At 40.5% G+C, this 16636-nt stretch overlaps 1 protein-coding gene across 13 annotated transcripts in view; it reads left to right on the top strand.

Moving 5' to 3' along the window:
- usp20 (ubiquitin specific peptidase 20) overlaps nucleotides 1–16636 on the top strand; it is a 146857-nt gene that overhangs the window by 2936 nt on the left and 127285 nt on the right. For 9 of the 13 annotated variants that reach the window (XR_007265084.1, XR_007265082.1, XR_007265083.1 and 6 more), the window contains exons 1-9: nucleotides 104–226; nucleotides 3225–3322; nucleotides 7919–7972; nucleotides 11814–11876; nucleotides 13170–13301; nucleotides 13617–13719; nucleotides 13931–14000; nucleotides 14866–14979; nucleotides 16403–16481. Coding sequence is in view for 8 of the 13 variants with exons in the window: in XM_048613813.1 (XP_048469770.1) it covers nucleotides 106–226; nucleotides 3225–3322; nucleotides 7919–7972; nucleotides 11814–11876; nucleotides 13170–13301; nucleotides 13617–13719; nucleotides 13931–14000; nucleotides 14866–14979; nucleotides 16403–16481 (834 nt within the window). In the remaining 5 variants the exon portion in view is untranslated. Of the gene's footprint in view, nucleotides 1–29; nucleotides 227–3224; nucleotides 3323–7918; nucleotides 7973–11813; nucleotides 11877–13169; nucleotides 13302–13616; nucleotides 13720–13930; nucleotides 14001–14865; nucleotides 14980–16402; nucleotides 16482–16636 lie in introns of those variants that run through there. The other 4 variants (XM_020535063.2, XM_048613809.1, XM_048613812.1 and 1 more) reach the window with 4 other exon arrangements.

The following is a 16636-nucleotide window of genomic DNA, read 5'->3' as shown; positions in this document are numbered from 1 at the left end:
TCCCCAGAGTGCACTGCGCGGCGCTGGAGCTGCCCAAGATGGAGACGGTGTCACCGCTTTTCTGTTGAAGGAAAATATCTCGTGAGACATAGGGTGGGGAATACCATGGGGGGGTCGGGAGAAGAAGGGGGACCGCACCAGGACAGTGGAGGTGCAGGTACGCCCCGTGTCTTCCATCTGCTTCCAGACGCGCACCCGGCTGCTCATTTTGAAACTCGGTGCAAATGTACGCAACGGCGCTTTTGTGTCGCTTTGAGGTGTCGGCGCTGAATGGGGAGGGGGCGCGGCTGGCTTAGGCAATCTGTCTGGGGGTTACAGAATGAGGGAGGGTGGCAGGGGATGGGGACAATTTTGAATCTTGGGTAAGGGGTTCCGTTTGTGTCTTCGAAGCGGGGAGTGGTCCCGTTTGGGTCTTTGGAGGGGGAGGGGGTGGGGGTGTCTTGTGGGGCGTGTTTGTGTTTGGGGGAGATGTGCTTTGAGTCTCGGCCAGGCGTTTGTGGAATAAGTTTCATAATTGGGCGGAATTGCAGTTGTGAGTCTGAGCGTGAGAAAGAGGATTTGCTTCAGAATCGGGGGGTGGTGGTCGGTATGTCTGTCTGTGCCTCTTCATCAGCCCAATTCGTTATCACCTACTTTTTAATCTGTATTTTCATCTGAATGTTCAGGTGTTTTGTTATTGAAGCCTGAAGTATCAAAGGCAATGTACACTGACTGCTGGAAATGTCAGATCTGAAAGGAAGTGCTGGAAATAAGCAGCTCAAGCAGTATTTTTGGCAAGAGGAAAAAAATTGATTTTTGCTTTGCTCCTTCCACCAACACGAACTGAGCTGCATTGTATTTTCTAGCATTTTACTTATTTGATATTAAAAATAAAATGCACAGCCGGTTCAGCTATCTGTGTAGCAGATTTGATCTTGAGACGGAGAAGCTGCTGACAGTCAGAACCGTTGGTCCCTCCCTGAGCCCAATGGCAGCCTAGGCTGGGTTTGTGCAGGTTTTAACTTTTATCTGGCTTGAAGAGAATTGCTTCATGTTTAGCATTAGTGGTGTTCCAGACCAAATAATTTTCAACCACTTCATCAATGACCTTCCCTCCATCAAGAAGTGAGGATGTTTGCTCATGGGTTGTGTAATGTCTTCAGATACTGAAGAAGCCTGTATCTAACATTTTGAGCCTAGATGACTGTGCATCAGAGCTGATGTGAATTTTGAACTGATCCACTGTGATTTCCAGCACTTTCTGTTTTCAGTACAGATTCCAGCATCTACAGTAATTTGCTCCTACAAGCCTGTACCTATTTGTGGCAAGATTTGGACAACATCCAGGCATGGGGTAATAAGTGACATTGTTGCTGTTTAAGTCCCAGACGACGACCAATCTCAAGCAGATAGCATCTAAACATCCCTCCTTGATGTTCAACGGCATTATCATCACTGAATCCCTCTACCAAAATCCTGAGGCTGGCATTGACCAAAACTAAATTGGATCAACCATCTAGATACTGTGACTGTAAGAGCAGATTAGAAGCTGGGAAATTTGTAGCAACTAACTCCCCAGTGCCTGACCACCATCTGAAAGTCACAAGCCAAAATTGTAATGAAATAATTTCCACTTGTCTGAATGAGTGCAGCCTCAATGACGTTCAAGGCATTTAACCCACTAATGACGTTGAAGTTCACTTGTTCGATACCCCATCGGCAACTGATACATTGGCAGCAGTGGCTACCATCCATAAGATGCACTGCAGCACTTCACCATCTCCTTTGGCACGTTTCAAGCCAGTGACCTCCTTCACAGCACTGGAGGGTGCCTGCATCACATGGACTGCATTGATTCAAGACCAGTTGGAGTTGAGCTATAGATGCTAGTCTCACCAGTGATACTCTTATCCCATGAATTAATTAAAAAGAAAGTCATAATGACTACACAATGGGAACAACTGAATTTGCTTGTAATTCCGCAAAGGTTAAGTAATTGGGATTTGCTGAGTGTCAAGATTTACACATCAATAAATGTCGTCTGAACTGTGAGTCAAGCAAGGAATTGTAATCCAAAAAAGAATTGGGGTGGGTGATTGAGTGGAGAAAAGAAACTACCTTTCTAATCATTATCATATAATACAACACTCATTATCAGAGATGTTGTATTCTGAAGCAAGATATAACACAACAGTTTTTGATAAGCAAAATTAAAAACTGAAATAACTGTGGATGCTGGAAATCAGAAACAAAAACAAATTGCTGGAAAAGCTCAGCAGGTCTGACAGCATTTCCAGAGAGAAATCGGAGTTAATTTTTCGGGTCCAGTGACCCTTCTTCAGAACCTTCTAAGATAAGCAGCCTGTTTCACCTCATTCTAATTTTTGTTATTCAGGATTCTTGCTGTGTAATGTTGTACTTTGTGGTTGCCTTACAGGTGGAAATATTTTCAATCTACTTGCAATTTAAATGGCAATATCATTGCAATTTACAGACTTTTGGTTTGTAAGACATCACAATATAGAGTTGGTGTCACACCTGCTACATGGATTCTGGGAAATTAGAGATTCCAGCGGAGGACTAACAGGACATTTTTTGTTTTGAGTTAAGGATGTTACCAGGATTGGAGAGGTTGAGTTAGAAGGCTGGGATTTTTTTCGCTGAACCACAGGAGGTTGGGAGGTGACCTTGTAGAGGCTTTTAAAATCATGAGGGGCATTGATAAGGTGAATAGCAAAGGCCTTTTCCCTAGGGTAGGGGAATTCAAAACTAGAGGGTATAATTTTAAGGTGAGAGGACAAAGATTTAAAAGGGACCCATGGACAAGTTGGACCAAAAGGTCAGTTTCTGTGCTGTCTGACTATCAGGATGTACTTTGTATTCCAAACATTTTGTCTAACTATTATACTTTTTTATATAGTATTATGTTGAATAAGCTAGCTGATGTTAAAGGCAAAATGTGCTGGAGAACTTGAGCTGGTCTGGCAGAATCTGGAGAGAGAAACAGAATTAATGTTTCAGTTCCACTATGACTCTTCTTTGGAACAATTGGATACAAAATGTCAACTGTCCACAAATGTTGCCAGACCTGTTGAGTTTCTCCAGCATATTGTTTTTATTTCATATCGCCAACATCCATGGTATTTTGCTTTTGTTGAAGTTGGAGACAGATTAATTTACTTCTGTGCCTAGTAGCAATAATGGGGCAGTCTGTTTGAATTTAATAGCTGTAATTTTTATTACAGTGCTGAAGTTTGGGAAGATGTCTAATACTACTGATATCTGCCCTCATCTGGATTCAGTAGGAGAAATCACTAAAGAGGAGCTGTTACAGAAATCAAAGGTAAAAAGAGTGCTACTATTGGGTAAATGCCTATGAAGTACAGTATAGAAAGTCCGAAATGCTGTTGAAGCATTTTATAGTCATTGCTGGAACTAAATAATACTTGCGCTGCCATGTTAGTTATAACAGTACAGATAGTGTGGCCATTGATGTTCCTGTCTTGTCTCATTCTTGGCTTAGTGTAGTACTTTATTGTCTGTCTCAGGAGACTTTGAATTTAAGATCCACTCCAGACAATAAGTGCTTATCTTGGCTGACACGTCACTGCAGAGCTGAGCAAGTGCTGCTTTTTTTAAGTTGTTCATGGTATGTGGACATCACTGGCTAGGCCAGCATTTCATTGCCCATCCCTAACTGCCCTGGAGAAACTTGTGGTGAGTCCCCACCAGAACCTCTCAAGTCCATAGTAAGTAGGTGCACCCACAGTGCTTATTTTATGGAGGGATCTCCAGTATTTTGGCCCAGCGACACTGAAGGAGCTGCAATAGATTTACAAGTCAAGATTGTGTGTGGCTTGGCAGGGACCTTGCTGGGGTGTGGTGCTTCCACATATCTGCTGTCTTTGTACTTCTAAGCAGTAGGGGTCATGGATTTGGAAGATGCTGTCTAAGACAAGGTGTTTGCTGAATCTATCTATGTGGCAGCCGTCCCAATTTTAGAAGAACCCTAAATGTTGGTAAGGAAGGCTTTGCAGCGTCAACTGACTCTCTTTGCCATTGTTGAGACTAAGTGGGCCATCCGGTTTCATTCCTTTCTATCAAATTGATATCTTGTGGATAAGATGTTAAACTAACCTATCTGGTCTAAAACTCTCCAATTCACATCCAATGAACAACAGGAATAAAATAAAAATGCACTGTATAAGAAATACATAAATTAGCAAATTTGATTTCCAGAGCACCATGATATTCTCATCTATATTTAAATAATTCAAATTCTGGTTATTAATCACTAAATCGGTATCCTTGATATTTTGTCCCATGTGCTGTATGCACCCCATTTTTATAAAGTAACAAAATCCTCTGGCATATCATTAACAACTTCATGTGGGGTCTACAAATATGAGAAATGCAGGCAATATAAGGTGAACTGCCCTATTGGAAACTTCTGTTAATGGACATAGTTAAGACTTCACTTATCCCATTGATAAATGTAAAGTGACAAAGGCAAAATATTCCAGAAGTTGGTTAGCTGAAATAAGAGCAGAAGATGCTGGTAACATGTTACAAGTCAGGCAACCTGTGTTGAATGAGTCAGCTTTTTAATGTTTCAGGTCTGTGACCTTTCCATTAAAATGAGGGAAAAGTTAGAGATGGTTTAGATTTTGGACTGTGGGATGGAGAACTAGAGAGCTGCGATATTGTAAGAGGACAGGAGAGGTGAAATGACCAAAGGTTTCATGGTGCAAGGCCTGCAAGTGATAATGGGATGAGCTTTAAAAAAAACAAAAGATGTCTAGAGGAGGCAGGACTGCCAAGTCCTGAATTGCTGCCATCTGAAAACAGTCAAGGAAATGTAAGAGAAACAAGAGGAAGACAGCAAAACAGTAAAGAAAAACCAAGCAAAGTGGGATTGGAAATTATCATCTAAAATTGTTTGGTTTGTGTTGAACCCAGAAGGCTGAAAAGTTCAGTTGCTAGACAAAGTGCTGCTCATCAAACTTGTATTAAAATTCATTGGAACAGTGCAGGCCAAGGACATAAAGGTTAGTGTGAGCAAGGTGGGGAATTAAAATGACAAGATCACTGGAAACTCTGGATCATACTCCAGGATAGAATGGAGGTATTAAAATTGTTAAAGCTTGTGATCTTTCACCAATGAAAGGAAGATAATGTATGTTTTTGTTAAAATGCTGAATGACGCGAAGGATGAAATGAACCAGAACAGTTGAGACGATGCCAGAGGATTTCGTTACTTTATAAAAATAGGGTGCATACGGCACACGGGACAAAATATCAAGGACACCGATTTAGTGATTAATAACCAGAATTTGAATTATTTACATTTAATGACCCTGCATAGTATGCCATCAGAAAATGCCTGATTTTTAGCTAATTTATGCACCTTTGTTCCTTATCCCTTGCTACCCTTGACCAACAAAAAAATGTATTGGAGTTGTTCAAGTACCCACACATTTTTGTGGAAGTGTATTGTGAATTTCGCCAAACTGGGAGTGTAAGTATGCTTCCTGATTTTGCTGTGAAATGCTCGAGCTGTAATTTTAAGGTTAAACCCCCTTGTTCTGAATTTCTCCAAATAATTTGTCTTGTGTATCTATCCACTGTTTTAACTGCTTTGGTGACTTAACTAATCTTTAATGTTCCATTTGCCTTTTTGTTTACTTTTTGTATTTATGCGCTATATTTCCTGATTTGTGAACAAACCTATTTAAATCCCTTTATATCAGCACAGCTCATGGTCTCTGTGTGAAGATTCACACTCTGATCCAGAATAAATAACCATGCACTTCCTCCAGGTTGAGTTCCATCGGCCATGGTTTTACTCGTTTGCTGTGTCTTTTTACTACTTCCTTCTGCCATCCATTTGACTTATTATGAAAGTTAACATATTTATATGTTTGAATGTGGTTATGTTTTGTACCTGTATATATTACATATTTTTATATATCATGAAAAGCTGAGACCTCAGTTCAGATCTCTGGGGCCACCTGGAAGGTGGATACTGTCATATTATTTGCAAGATAATTTTATTCAAATTGACTTTTTTGCATATGTCATGTTCTATTGATAGCATGTTAATCCGTCTGAGACAGATGACATCTAACTTTGAAGCAGATTTTGACCTTTTGTGTTGCACTGTAAAGGGGCATGTCTGCCAAAAGCAAGCTTCAGATAGTTTACCCAACAGGAGCCATTCAAATGAGTTAGTAATGCGCAAATATTTTACTTCAGAATTTAAATGAAGGGTACTGGTTTAAGAATTGCATATTTAGCTATATTCTTAAAAATGATGCAACTGCTTACACAAGGAGATCATGTAGAATTTATTCCTAATACAGAGCTGCTAAAATGGTGGGCAGGTGAGCGCACACCTTCATTTCAATCAACAGCAGTTTTGTTTGGAGTCGAACAATTTTTTTGCAGGCAGCTGAGAAAATAATTGAACAAACACTGATTCTGGTTCCTTCTACTGCTGCTTAGCGCATCAACTTACTTCGGTTCACGTGTGCCCAGTAATACAGGCCCAAAGGACTAGATACTTCTGAAAATTAAGATCTGGTCTTTTGCAGAACAGCAGCTGATTGGCGATTGTTAAAAATAAGTGCTACTTTATCAAGTTACAATACCACACTGAGAATTTGTCAAAATTGGATCTTGAATGGTTTTGTGAATCTGTAATAAATACTTGTCACTTAAGATCATGCAATCAGCAGAAATTGCTCCTACAGCAACTCGTACCATGTTTCTCTTCTCCATCTGGTAGCCACCAAAATGTATAAGTTTGTTTTAACATTTCATATGGTAAGCCATTATCTTGTCTTATGACAGAGCAATCAAGCTTCTGAACTGCTGGTGCTTTAGGGTTTGCGTTGCATTCCACAGCTAAGTCAACCAGATGTCCAGTTTTCTATCCAGCTTGATAGATGAGTGGTGGTGTTGCAGTAAAAAACAGAGTATGTAAAGCTGATCCGCTGACACATGTAATCCTGGTAGTTGCCTCCTTTTTGAATTTGACATCCTACCCGTACACTGAAATAACTAAAGACCTCAAAACCAGTCAACTGTGTCTATGCCAAGAAACTCCCATCTCCTGTTTAATTTACGTGCATGATAGTTTCGTACGTTGGGAGACGAAAGGCCCACCTGTCAGTTAGCAGGTCTTGGAAAGACAATGAAGCTAGTCTTCAAAATACCCACTGAATTATATTTGACTGCTGACTTAGAACAGAAGAGGAGAAATGAATTTGTGACAACAAAAGCTGGAATTCTGTCTCTCCCTGCTCTGTAAGAGGAAAAGATCAAAACAGCGAGGAAAAGATCAAAACAGCAAAGAAAACCAAGCAAAGTGGGAATGGAAATTACAATCTAAAATTGTTCAGTTTGAGTTGAGCCCAGAAGGCTAGAAAGCTGAGAGTGGTTAGATGTTCTCTTGATGGACATGATTGCTTGGCATTTGTGTGGCACAAACCCCAGGTCATACTCGGTACAGGCACAGACTGATTTCTAGACCTCTCATCTCCAGCTAGTTTTTTTAAATTTTTCACCATTATTTACAACTCTATGTATTGGGATAGGAGATTAGTATTAGAGAGTTCTAAATGTGAAGATGGGAATTTTAACTTCGCATCAACTATGTGGTGGTCACTGTTACCAGTAGCTAAGGACAGAGCACTTGTGGATAGGTAGATTGAGTGCAAGATCTACTTAGTTTTTCCTTTCTCACTATATTCCCACTATTGCAGATGTGTCCATCAGGGCTCAGTCATTAGGGGTAATTCAAGCTGTTCTGAGTATTGGATGTAAAATCTGTTATCGGTATGGCACTTCACTGTCTTTGCTGTCTCAGCAATTCTTCCAAGTTCTGTTCATAGCTTGTGCAGGTTTTACACTTAATTGCATCATGTTTTTCTTTCAGGGTACATGTCAGTCATGTGGTGTTGGTGGACCAAATCTATGGGCTTGCCTTCAGGTAAGGTGTAGTTTCTACTACGACCATTATTTCTGTGCTTGTAGAAGTACCTTTAATATAAAAATAATTGACTAAATAGATGACAATGTCTTTGTCCCAAGTTAACTATAGTCTTTGTTCAGACGTTGTATCCTAGTATAAGTCTAAGCGTTGCTGTTTATTCCTAAACGGGGTATGTGTTCTTTTGCTGCCAGAGCTTGAAATTAAAACTTTTGAATAAAAACTGAAAGAACTGCAGATGCTGTAAATCAGGAACAAAAACAAAGTTGCTGGAAAAGCTCAGCAGGTCAAGCAGCATCTGTGAAGGAAAAAACAGTTAACATTTCGGGTCCAGAGACCCTTCCTCAGAACTGATGGTCGCTGGGAATTTCATTATCCACTACAAACCCACTGATTCCCACAGCTATCTGGACTATACATCCTCACACCCCACTTCCTGTAAAGACTCCATCCTATTCTCTCAGTTCTTCCATCTCCGTTGCATATGTTCGGATGAGGTCAACTTTGACAAGGGAGCCTCCGAAATGCCCACCCCTTCCTCAACCGGGGATTCCCCAGCTCCGTTGTTGACAGGGCTCTCAACCAGATCTGACCCATCTCCCACACTTCCGCTCTCACCCCTTCTCTTCCGTCCCACAACAGCGATAGGGTTCCCCTTATCCTCACCTACCATCCCACCAGCATCCATATCCAGAAGATCATCAGACGCCATTTCTGCCACCTTCAGCGAGATGCCATCACCAGACACACATTCCCCTCCCCTCCCTTGTCCGCCTTCCGCAGGGACTGTTCCCTCCGGGACATCCTGGTCCACACTTCCTTCACCCCCAACACCTCCCCACAGCCCGACGGCACCTTCCCCTGTAACTGGCAAAGGAGCAACACCTGCCCATTTACCTCCTCCCTCCTCAGTATCCAAGGGCGCAAACATACCTTCCAGGTGAAGCAACACTTCACCTGTACTTACCAGAATCTAGTCTACTGCATTCACTGCTCACAGTGTGGTCTCCTCTACACTGGGGAAACAAGGTGTAGACTTGGCGACCGCTTTGCAGAGCATCTACGTTCTGCTCGCAAAAAAGACCCTGAACTACCTGTTGCCTGCCACCTTAACGCACCACCCTGCTCCTGGCCAGCATCTCTGTCTCTGGCTTGCTGCGGTGTTCCAGCAAAGCCCAACGCAAACTGAAGGACCAACACCTAATTTTCCACTTGAAGACCCTACAGCCCTCCGGACTCGATATTGAGTTCAATAATTTTAGGGCCTAAACACTCCCATGTCCCAGCCCCCTACCCCACACACCAGGCCTTGTTACCACATAGCCTGCCATTACACAACGTTGTTACTCACTAACAGCCCCCATTAAGAGCTATTCACCCTCCCAGCCTGATTGTTAGCAACTCCTTTGTCTGTCCAACTGTCTTTCTCTCTCTCTCTCTTTGGGCTCTATCCTATCGTTTACTCCCTACTCCACCCACCTCCCTATTTTCTGCATATAAACTGACGTTTTCCCAGCCACCGTCATTTCTGAGGAAGAGTCACTGGACCCGAAACGTTAACTCTGTTTTTTCCTTCACAGATGCTGCCAGACCTGCTGAGCTTTTCCAGCAACTTTGTTTTTGTTTAAAACTTTTGAATATTAACTTAAGTCCTTGATGTTTTCATAGGAAATTATTTTATGCAGAATTGTAGCAGAGATAAAGCATTTAATAGGAGCAGAAGTAGACCATATAGCCTTTCAAGCTTGCTCCATGGTTCAGTAATTTACTACTTTGCCCTGTACCTCTTAATTCTCCTGCCTACCAAGAACATTGACGCCTTGTTTTACCTATATTCAAAGACTCTACCTCCATTGCCTTTTGAGGTAGTGTTCCAAAATTGCGCAACCCTGTGAGGGGAAAGCAATTTCTCCACATCTCTGTCCTGAAAGGGCAACCCCTGTTTTTTTTTAGAAATGGTGCACACTAGTCTGGGCTGGCCCACAAGAGGGATAGGCCCTTCCATATTCAGCCTGTCAAGACCATTCAGGATCTTGACATCAAGATTCAACCAAATCAGTCCTCTAAACTCAAGTGGAAATGAACCCAGCCTGGCCAACCTAATTTCATAAGATGTTATAACTTCACTCTAGTAAACTTTCTCTGAATCATCTCCATTGAATTTACCTCCTTTCCTAAATAAGGAGGCCAAAATGTCATGTAGCATTGAGATGTGGCCCCATATAATTGAAGCGTAACATTAGTACATACATGTTGAATTTCTCTTTTAATCACAGCATTCCATTCATCTTTATTGTATGCTATAGCTGCATACTGACTTTCTCTGGCTCATGCACCAGAATATCTAAAGCCCCCTGCACTTTGGACTTCTGCAATTGTTCTCGATTTCAGTGATACGTTCACTTCTTAGAGTTATACAGTACTGATACAGATTGTTCAGTCCAACTCATCCACGCCAACAGGATATCCTAAACAAATCTCATCCCATTTGCCAGCATTTAGCCCATATCCCTCTTAAACCCTTACAATTCATGTACCCATCCAGATGCCTTTTAAATGTTGTAATTGTACCCACCTCCGCTATCTCCTCTGGCAGCTTGTTCCATACACACAGCACTGTCTGTGTTTAAAAAGTTGCCTGTCGTGAACCTTTTAAATCTTTGCCCTCTCGCCTTAAATCTGTGCCCTCTATTGGATTCCCCTACCCTGGGGAGAAAGACCTTGGCTCTTTCAGCCAATCCATGCCTCTCTTGATTTTATACACCACTATAAGGTCATCCCTCAGCCTCCGCTCCAAAGGAAAAAAAAATCCCAGCCTATTCAGCCTCTCCCTGTAGCTCAAACCCTCCAACTCTGGCAATATGTTTGCAAATCTTCTCTGCACCCTTTCAAGTTTAACAATATTCTTCCTATAGCAGGGATACCAGAATTGAACGCAGTGTACTAGAAGTGGCCTTGCCAGTGTCTGGTACAGCCGTAATTTAATGTCCCAACTCCTATATCAAAGCACTAACCAATGAAGGCAAGCATGCCCAATGCTGCCTTCACCATCCTGTCTGCCTGCAACTCCAATTTCAAAGAATTGTGCACCTGCGAATTATTCCTAGGTCTCTTCATTCAACAACTCTCCCCAGGGTCCTACTGTTGACTGTATAAGTCCTGCCTTGGTTGCCTCACCAAAATGCAACATCTCACATTAATCTAAATTATTCCCCATCTGCCACTCCTTAGCCTGTTGGACCATTTGATCAAAGTCCTGCTGTAGTCTTGTTTCATCCTTCACATTTTCACACAAGTGTATATTGAGCATTTGTACGCTGAAGTTAATATTGCATTGGTTTAAGGCCAGGGAAGCTGGCTTCCTATAAAAGGCCTGTGTGTAAAGCATTTGGTAATCTGTTTTGTGTGAAATGGTGGGTAAATACATATTCAGCTATTTTCTCTCTCTCTGGAGAAAAAGGACCAAGTGCATTGGTACTGATCCCAACAACAGGGGTGTATATATTCACCAGACCAGTTTGAAGCCCTAAAATATGCCTATGACTGCCACAGGAAGAATGATGGTAGAAATTTGTGAACCAGTTATTCTCCCAGTTTGTTAGTTCAGTGCATATAATGAAGTCGAGAAAGTATTACTGGGGATTCAAGAATTTTAAAAATGTAAGTTGGTTGCTGAGGGAAAAATGCCTTTTGGAGACCAAAGCAGGTATAACCCTGATTTCAGACATCTTATTAAAGCATTAATATTTTCATTTTCTGATTGTATTTCAAGCCATTTTATTTGTGTTTCTATAAAGTAATGTATTGCTTGCTTATTTCTGTGTTTTTCCTTCTCAAACAGAATGGCTGCTCCTACATAGGATGTGGAGAGTCATATGTTGACCACAGCACATTGCATTCGCAGGTAATTACGGTCTTAATAAAGAGGAAAAAATTGCATTTTTCCTCTTTCCCTTGCGAGAAGGCAGGGGAAAGATTATGCTGTAGACATCTCCATAAATTATGACCATATCGATGCTTTAGTTCCATTGACGGATAAATATTTATTGCTGGAAATGAGTGGAAAAATCGTTTTCCCTTTTGCTCCCTTTTTGTTTCTTTTCTTGGTGTTCCTAATGCTCTCCTGATATCAACCATTCTTATGATCTGACCGAAAACATTCAACATTTGATCCCAGTATTACTGATAATTGAGTGTTAGATAGCCCTGGAACTGGATTTGACTGGAAGCAGCTGTTAGCTGTCTTGCCATATGAGTCATTTTTTATTTTACTTTGCAACTTACTTTTCAATAGTATTAGGGGATGTTGTCTTCAGTGTCTTGATCAGAGGTCTTTGCTTCCTGAGGTTCAAACTTCTTAATGATTGCAAACTTTAGTTATTAGAGATGGTGACTTTTTAATACAAAAGTGTCATTGGAAGAATTCTCTTCAGTGGAGTTTGAATATGTTTATTAAATCTTAATTTTGGGGCATGGTGTTAAGTATTCCAATCATCATATTAAATACTCAATTCTCAAATAGAATTCAGAATCTTTGCCAAGTTGTCTGATTAATGCCATTCTTGTTTTGTCTGCTACATGCTTACGAGCACCGAGATTTCAGTGATTCAAAAAGAGGAAAAAGAATCTGCAAAAAGGATATAAAAGTAAAAACCTAGCTAAAAATGAGCTGCAATAAATAACTTTCAAGGAATACAAGGAGCTAAGATAGAAAAGCTCACTGGTGATGCCATTTTTGGAGTGCGCTTTCAAAATGCTGTCCATTCTTCAAGAGAACAGCAAGCTCTCTTTTTGACAATTTCTGTTATGTGGTACGGAAGCATGCCGATATGTATGCACCTGGGGGGATGGAGGCAGAAATATGGAATGTAGAAACTCTGTATCGAATTGTTTGTTAACCTCGGTTTAGTAGAAAGAACTGAAAGTGATAGTATACAAAAGGGAGAAGCTGAAATGATCTTTCAAGTCTTTACACTTAGGATTGGAGGGATAGTTTGGGAGCCAGAGGAATCTGTATGATTTCAGTGCAATGACACTGTCAAAAGTGATGAGGGAACGCAGACTATTTTGGAGCTTTTGTAAAATATTATTTTCAAGCAAAGTTGTGGCAGTTTCCACAAACTCCCTCCCCTCCTTGAGATTCCACCGCTTGTATTACCTTGTCAGTCAGCTCAATTTAATTTTTTTCCTGCTGCAGGCTAAGAAGCATAACTTGACTGTGAACCTGACTACATTCCGAGTATGGTGTTATGCCTGTGAGAAGGAAGTTTTCCTGGAACAACGATCCATTGCACCAAGCCCAGCACTGTCAAGCAGATCAACAGAGCAGGTAGGGCATAGGGTTTGGACGACTGTTTAAATAATAGTGGCGAGACTAGTGCTGCTGTTTGAAATATCAGATTTTATTTTCACATAAATACTCTCAAATAATAACATCTAACTTTCCTAGAGGCATAGTTTCACTCTGGATCGATCAGGGTAGCTGGACATCCTGGCTGGAGCCTTGGTATTCAGTCTATCGGTAATATAAAAATAGCTGTGTACAACAATGCAAGCTAGCGTTTTTAAGCTAGTACTTGGGTGTTTAATATTTCTGTCAGAGAGCATTGTAGTAACTAGGTGCAATTTTGTTTTTAATCATCAGGGCTCTGGCTTATCGCTTGGCAGTATTCCATTCAAAACTGTTCCCATTGCTGTTGCAGATGAGGGAGAATCAGAATCTGAGGAGGATGAGCTAAAACCAAGAGGTAAAAGGATTGCAGATTGGACGAAATGTCCGCGAAGCAAAAAAAATTATTAAAGTAGATACTATGTTATAAATCATTTTTTGGCCTCAATAGAAAGTATTCAGTATGGAGGTGCATCCAGTTTGTGTACAAATGTTTTGTCTTGGCACCCCCAAAGTTGACTTCTGGCGGTTCATTTAAGTTACTTTCTCTCCTCAAATTTATTTGCTAGGGCTCACGGGCATGAAGAACATCGGAAACTCCTGCTACATGAATGCTGCTCTACAGGCTTTGTCCAATTGGTAGGGCAAATTGTTTACTGACTCTAGCTTGTTTGTATTAAATTTACTGGAAAAATGAACTGATGTATGACCTATTTCTGATGGGATTTTCATCCGGAACCACTACTGGTTCCTGAGACTGGGAGAATGGTCTGATGGGAAATGCATTTTCCATTCTCATTGGTTTCCTGAGTGCAGCAACATTTTTGAGTCAGGGTCTTCCATAAGAATCATGTCATGTAGAACAATGCAGCGCTGAAGGAGTCCATTCTGCTCTTCAAATCTGTGCTAATTCTTTCCAGTTAGTCTCTCTCACTTGCCCTTTCAGTACAATCCTGCAATTGAATCTGCTTTTGCTGCCATTTCAGACAGTGCATCATATTCTGTGATGCAACTAAAAACAATTCAAACAAAACAACACTGTCACTTTTATGGAAAATAGTATTTATGACTATAAGTTTAAAAGAAGTTGTACAATTTTGTGCCCTCATTGATCCCTGTGCTATATTCTCGCCTGTGCTAAATGAATCCTGAAACCATCTTTAGCTGCACATTCAGGCAGATGAATCTAGCTTATTCAACCCCCTGCACTTTTTAAATCTAATTCATTAACTGACTTGATGTGTAGTTAAAATGTGACAAATAAACCTTTTGTGATGAAGACTTGTAACTTGGTTTTAGGCTTATTTCCCTCATTCACCTGCAATTTGTTATATTAATAAAGCCCCTATACATCTCATCCTGGCACCTGAAATTTGAGAATTTTAAAGCTGATTGTGCTTATTCAGTATTGTATTATTGTAGGACTGAATTTATGTCACTTGGTGTGATGTTAAATCAGTTACCGTCCATCATTTTCTAAAGTGTAACCTCTTTTCTGTTGCAGTCCACCACTCACCCAATTCTTCTTGGAGTGTGTAGGCTTGGTTCGTACAGACAAAAAACCAGCTCTTTGTAAAAGCTACCAGAAACTTATCTCTGAGCTTTGGCACAAAAAACGGTATGTACCATACCATAGCAAAGATAGATTTATTTTCGTACAAAGGTTACAATGCTGAAGTGTTGCTTTTAGATTAGAAAGGTAAGCCAACGCTGTTCATTGAATTCAGTGTGTTTTTGTGCATTTGCACAGCTTTTGTAACTTGAATGTCATCTGAATGAATGGAGACTATTCAGTATTTTAAATCAGTTTGTCACTCTAAATATGCATGAGTGTACAGCACTGAAAAGAGGAATTGTTCCTCTTTAGATTGCAATAGCAATTCGTCAGTTAAGTAGATCTCACCTGGTTGTTTTGACAACCGGTGGATGCACACTGAGCAGAGAAGGTTGCTTGCTGGCGCATTCCGACCAATCTATTTTTAAAGTCTTGTTGAGAATTTCAGAATATGTTAGAATAACGCAATATACTTGAGAGTTTTGGATATTGTTACAAACTGCTACTGTGAATTTCTGTCAATTTGCAACTGGATATTGTTAAAAGCCACTGCTGTGAAGTTCTGCCAATTTGCCTAATCAACTTCTAGCCTAAGTGATACAAGCAACCCTCTGTTCTTTCTTTTCTGCCTGATAGTGAAGTTCTTCTTTTAAATTGTTCTTATAGCTCTTGAATTTATATTCAAATCTAAAATAGAATCTATTTTGACCGGCAACATTACTTAGTGAAATGCACTTGAATGGTACTAAACCAGCTTCAGTCGACATACGTCTTCAACACATGTCTGTAACCCAGTTTTAATTAGAACTGAGCCAACACTCTGTTCAGGGAGATCATCTGTGTGAGAATCTCTAATTAAACTGTGCTTTTCTTCTGCAGTTAACCATTGTTGGAACAGTGTAGGGACATTTTATTTAGACTTGTGCTGTACCTATCCTAACTTAATGCAGTTCCTGAGCTAGAATGACCAAAGGCAAGTGTTCAGTTTTCTGCACTTGACCCTCCTAATAAGTAGAGACACAAAATGTGGTGACTGTGTATCTGTAAGTTGTTTATTTTCTTTGCAAATGTTTTTGTTGGCTTGAAGAATTTTAGTGCTGTAGGAAATATTCAACCCAGTGGAAATGGTGTGTTTACTTTGGGTGTTGGTACAGATGCTAATAATCCACAGAATTTGGATTTGTATGGTCACTATTTATCTTTGTGCACTGCACTTTGTATCATGAGTCCTCTCATCGACAAAGAAGAATCCAGCTAAGCACTCAAGTAGCAGGAGGGTGAAGAGAAGACATCTGGTTTAAGGGGTAAATCTCAATATTTAGTTCCACATTTATTGTAAGAACCAAAGAGAAAAAAACAGAAGAGACTGAACAATGTATCAGATAGAAGTAAATGTATAGGGTAGGAAGAGACTTGATTGTATCAAGTAAGATTGACTGACTGGTATTGCTTTCACTGTAATTAATAACTTTTCTTTCTTGTGCAGTCCCAGCTATGTTGTTCCAACAAGCCTTGCCCATGGCATTAAGTTGATTAATCCAATGTTTCGTGGCTACGCACAGCAGGTAAGGCAGGAGAGGTAATGTGTCTTTGAAGTAAATAGTATGACAATATTCTGTGTAAATTTATATATAAAAGTAGTGTGCTTCAGTCTCCCAACCCTTATGTGTATTGAGAAAAGCTATCTCGTCTATCAATCCCACTTGCAATCTACTCCAGT

This window comes from Rhincodon typus, chromosome 28 (assembly GCF_021869965.1).
Source record: "Rhincodon typus isolate 14 chromosome 28, sRhiTyp1.1, whole genome shotgun sequence".
In the NCBI taxonomy this organism is placed as follows: Eukaryota; Metazoa; Chordata; class Chondrichthyes; order Orectolobiformes; family Rhincodontidae; genus Rhincodon; species Rhincodon typus.
The sequence above is the reverse complement of the archived record's forward strand: the minus strand, read 5'-3'. Positions and strand labels throughout refer to the sequence as shown.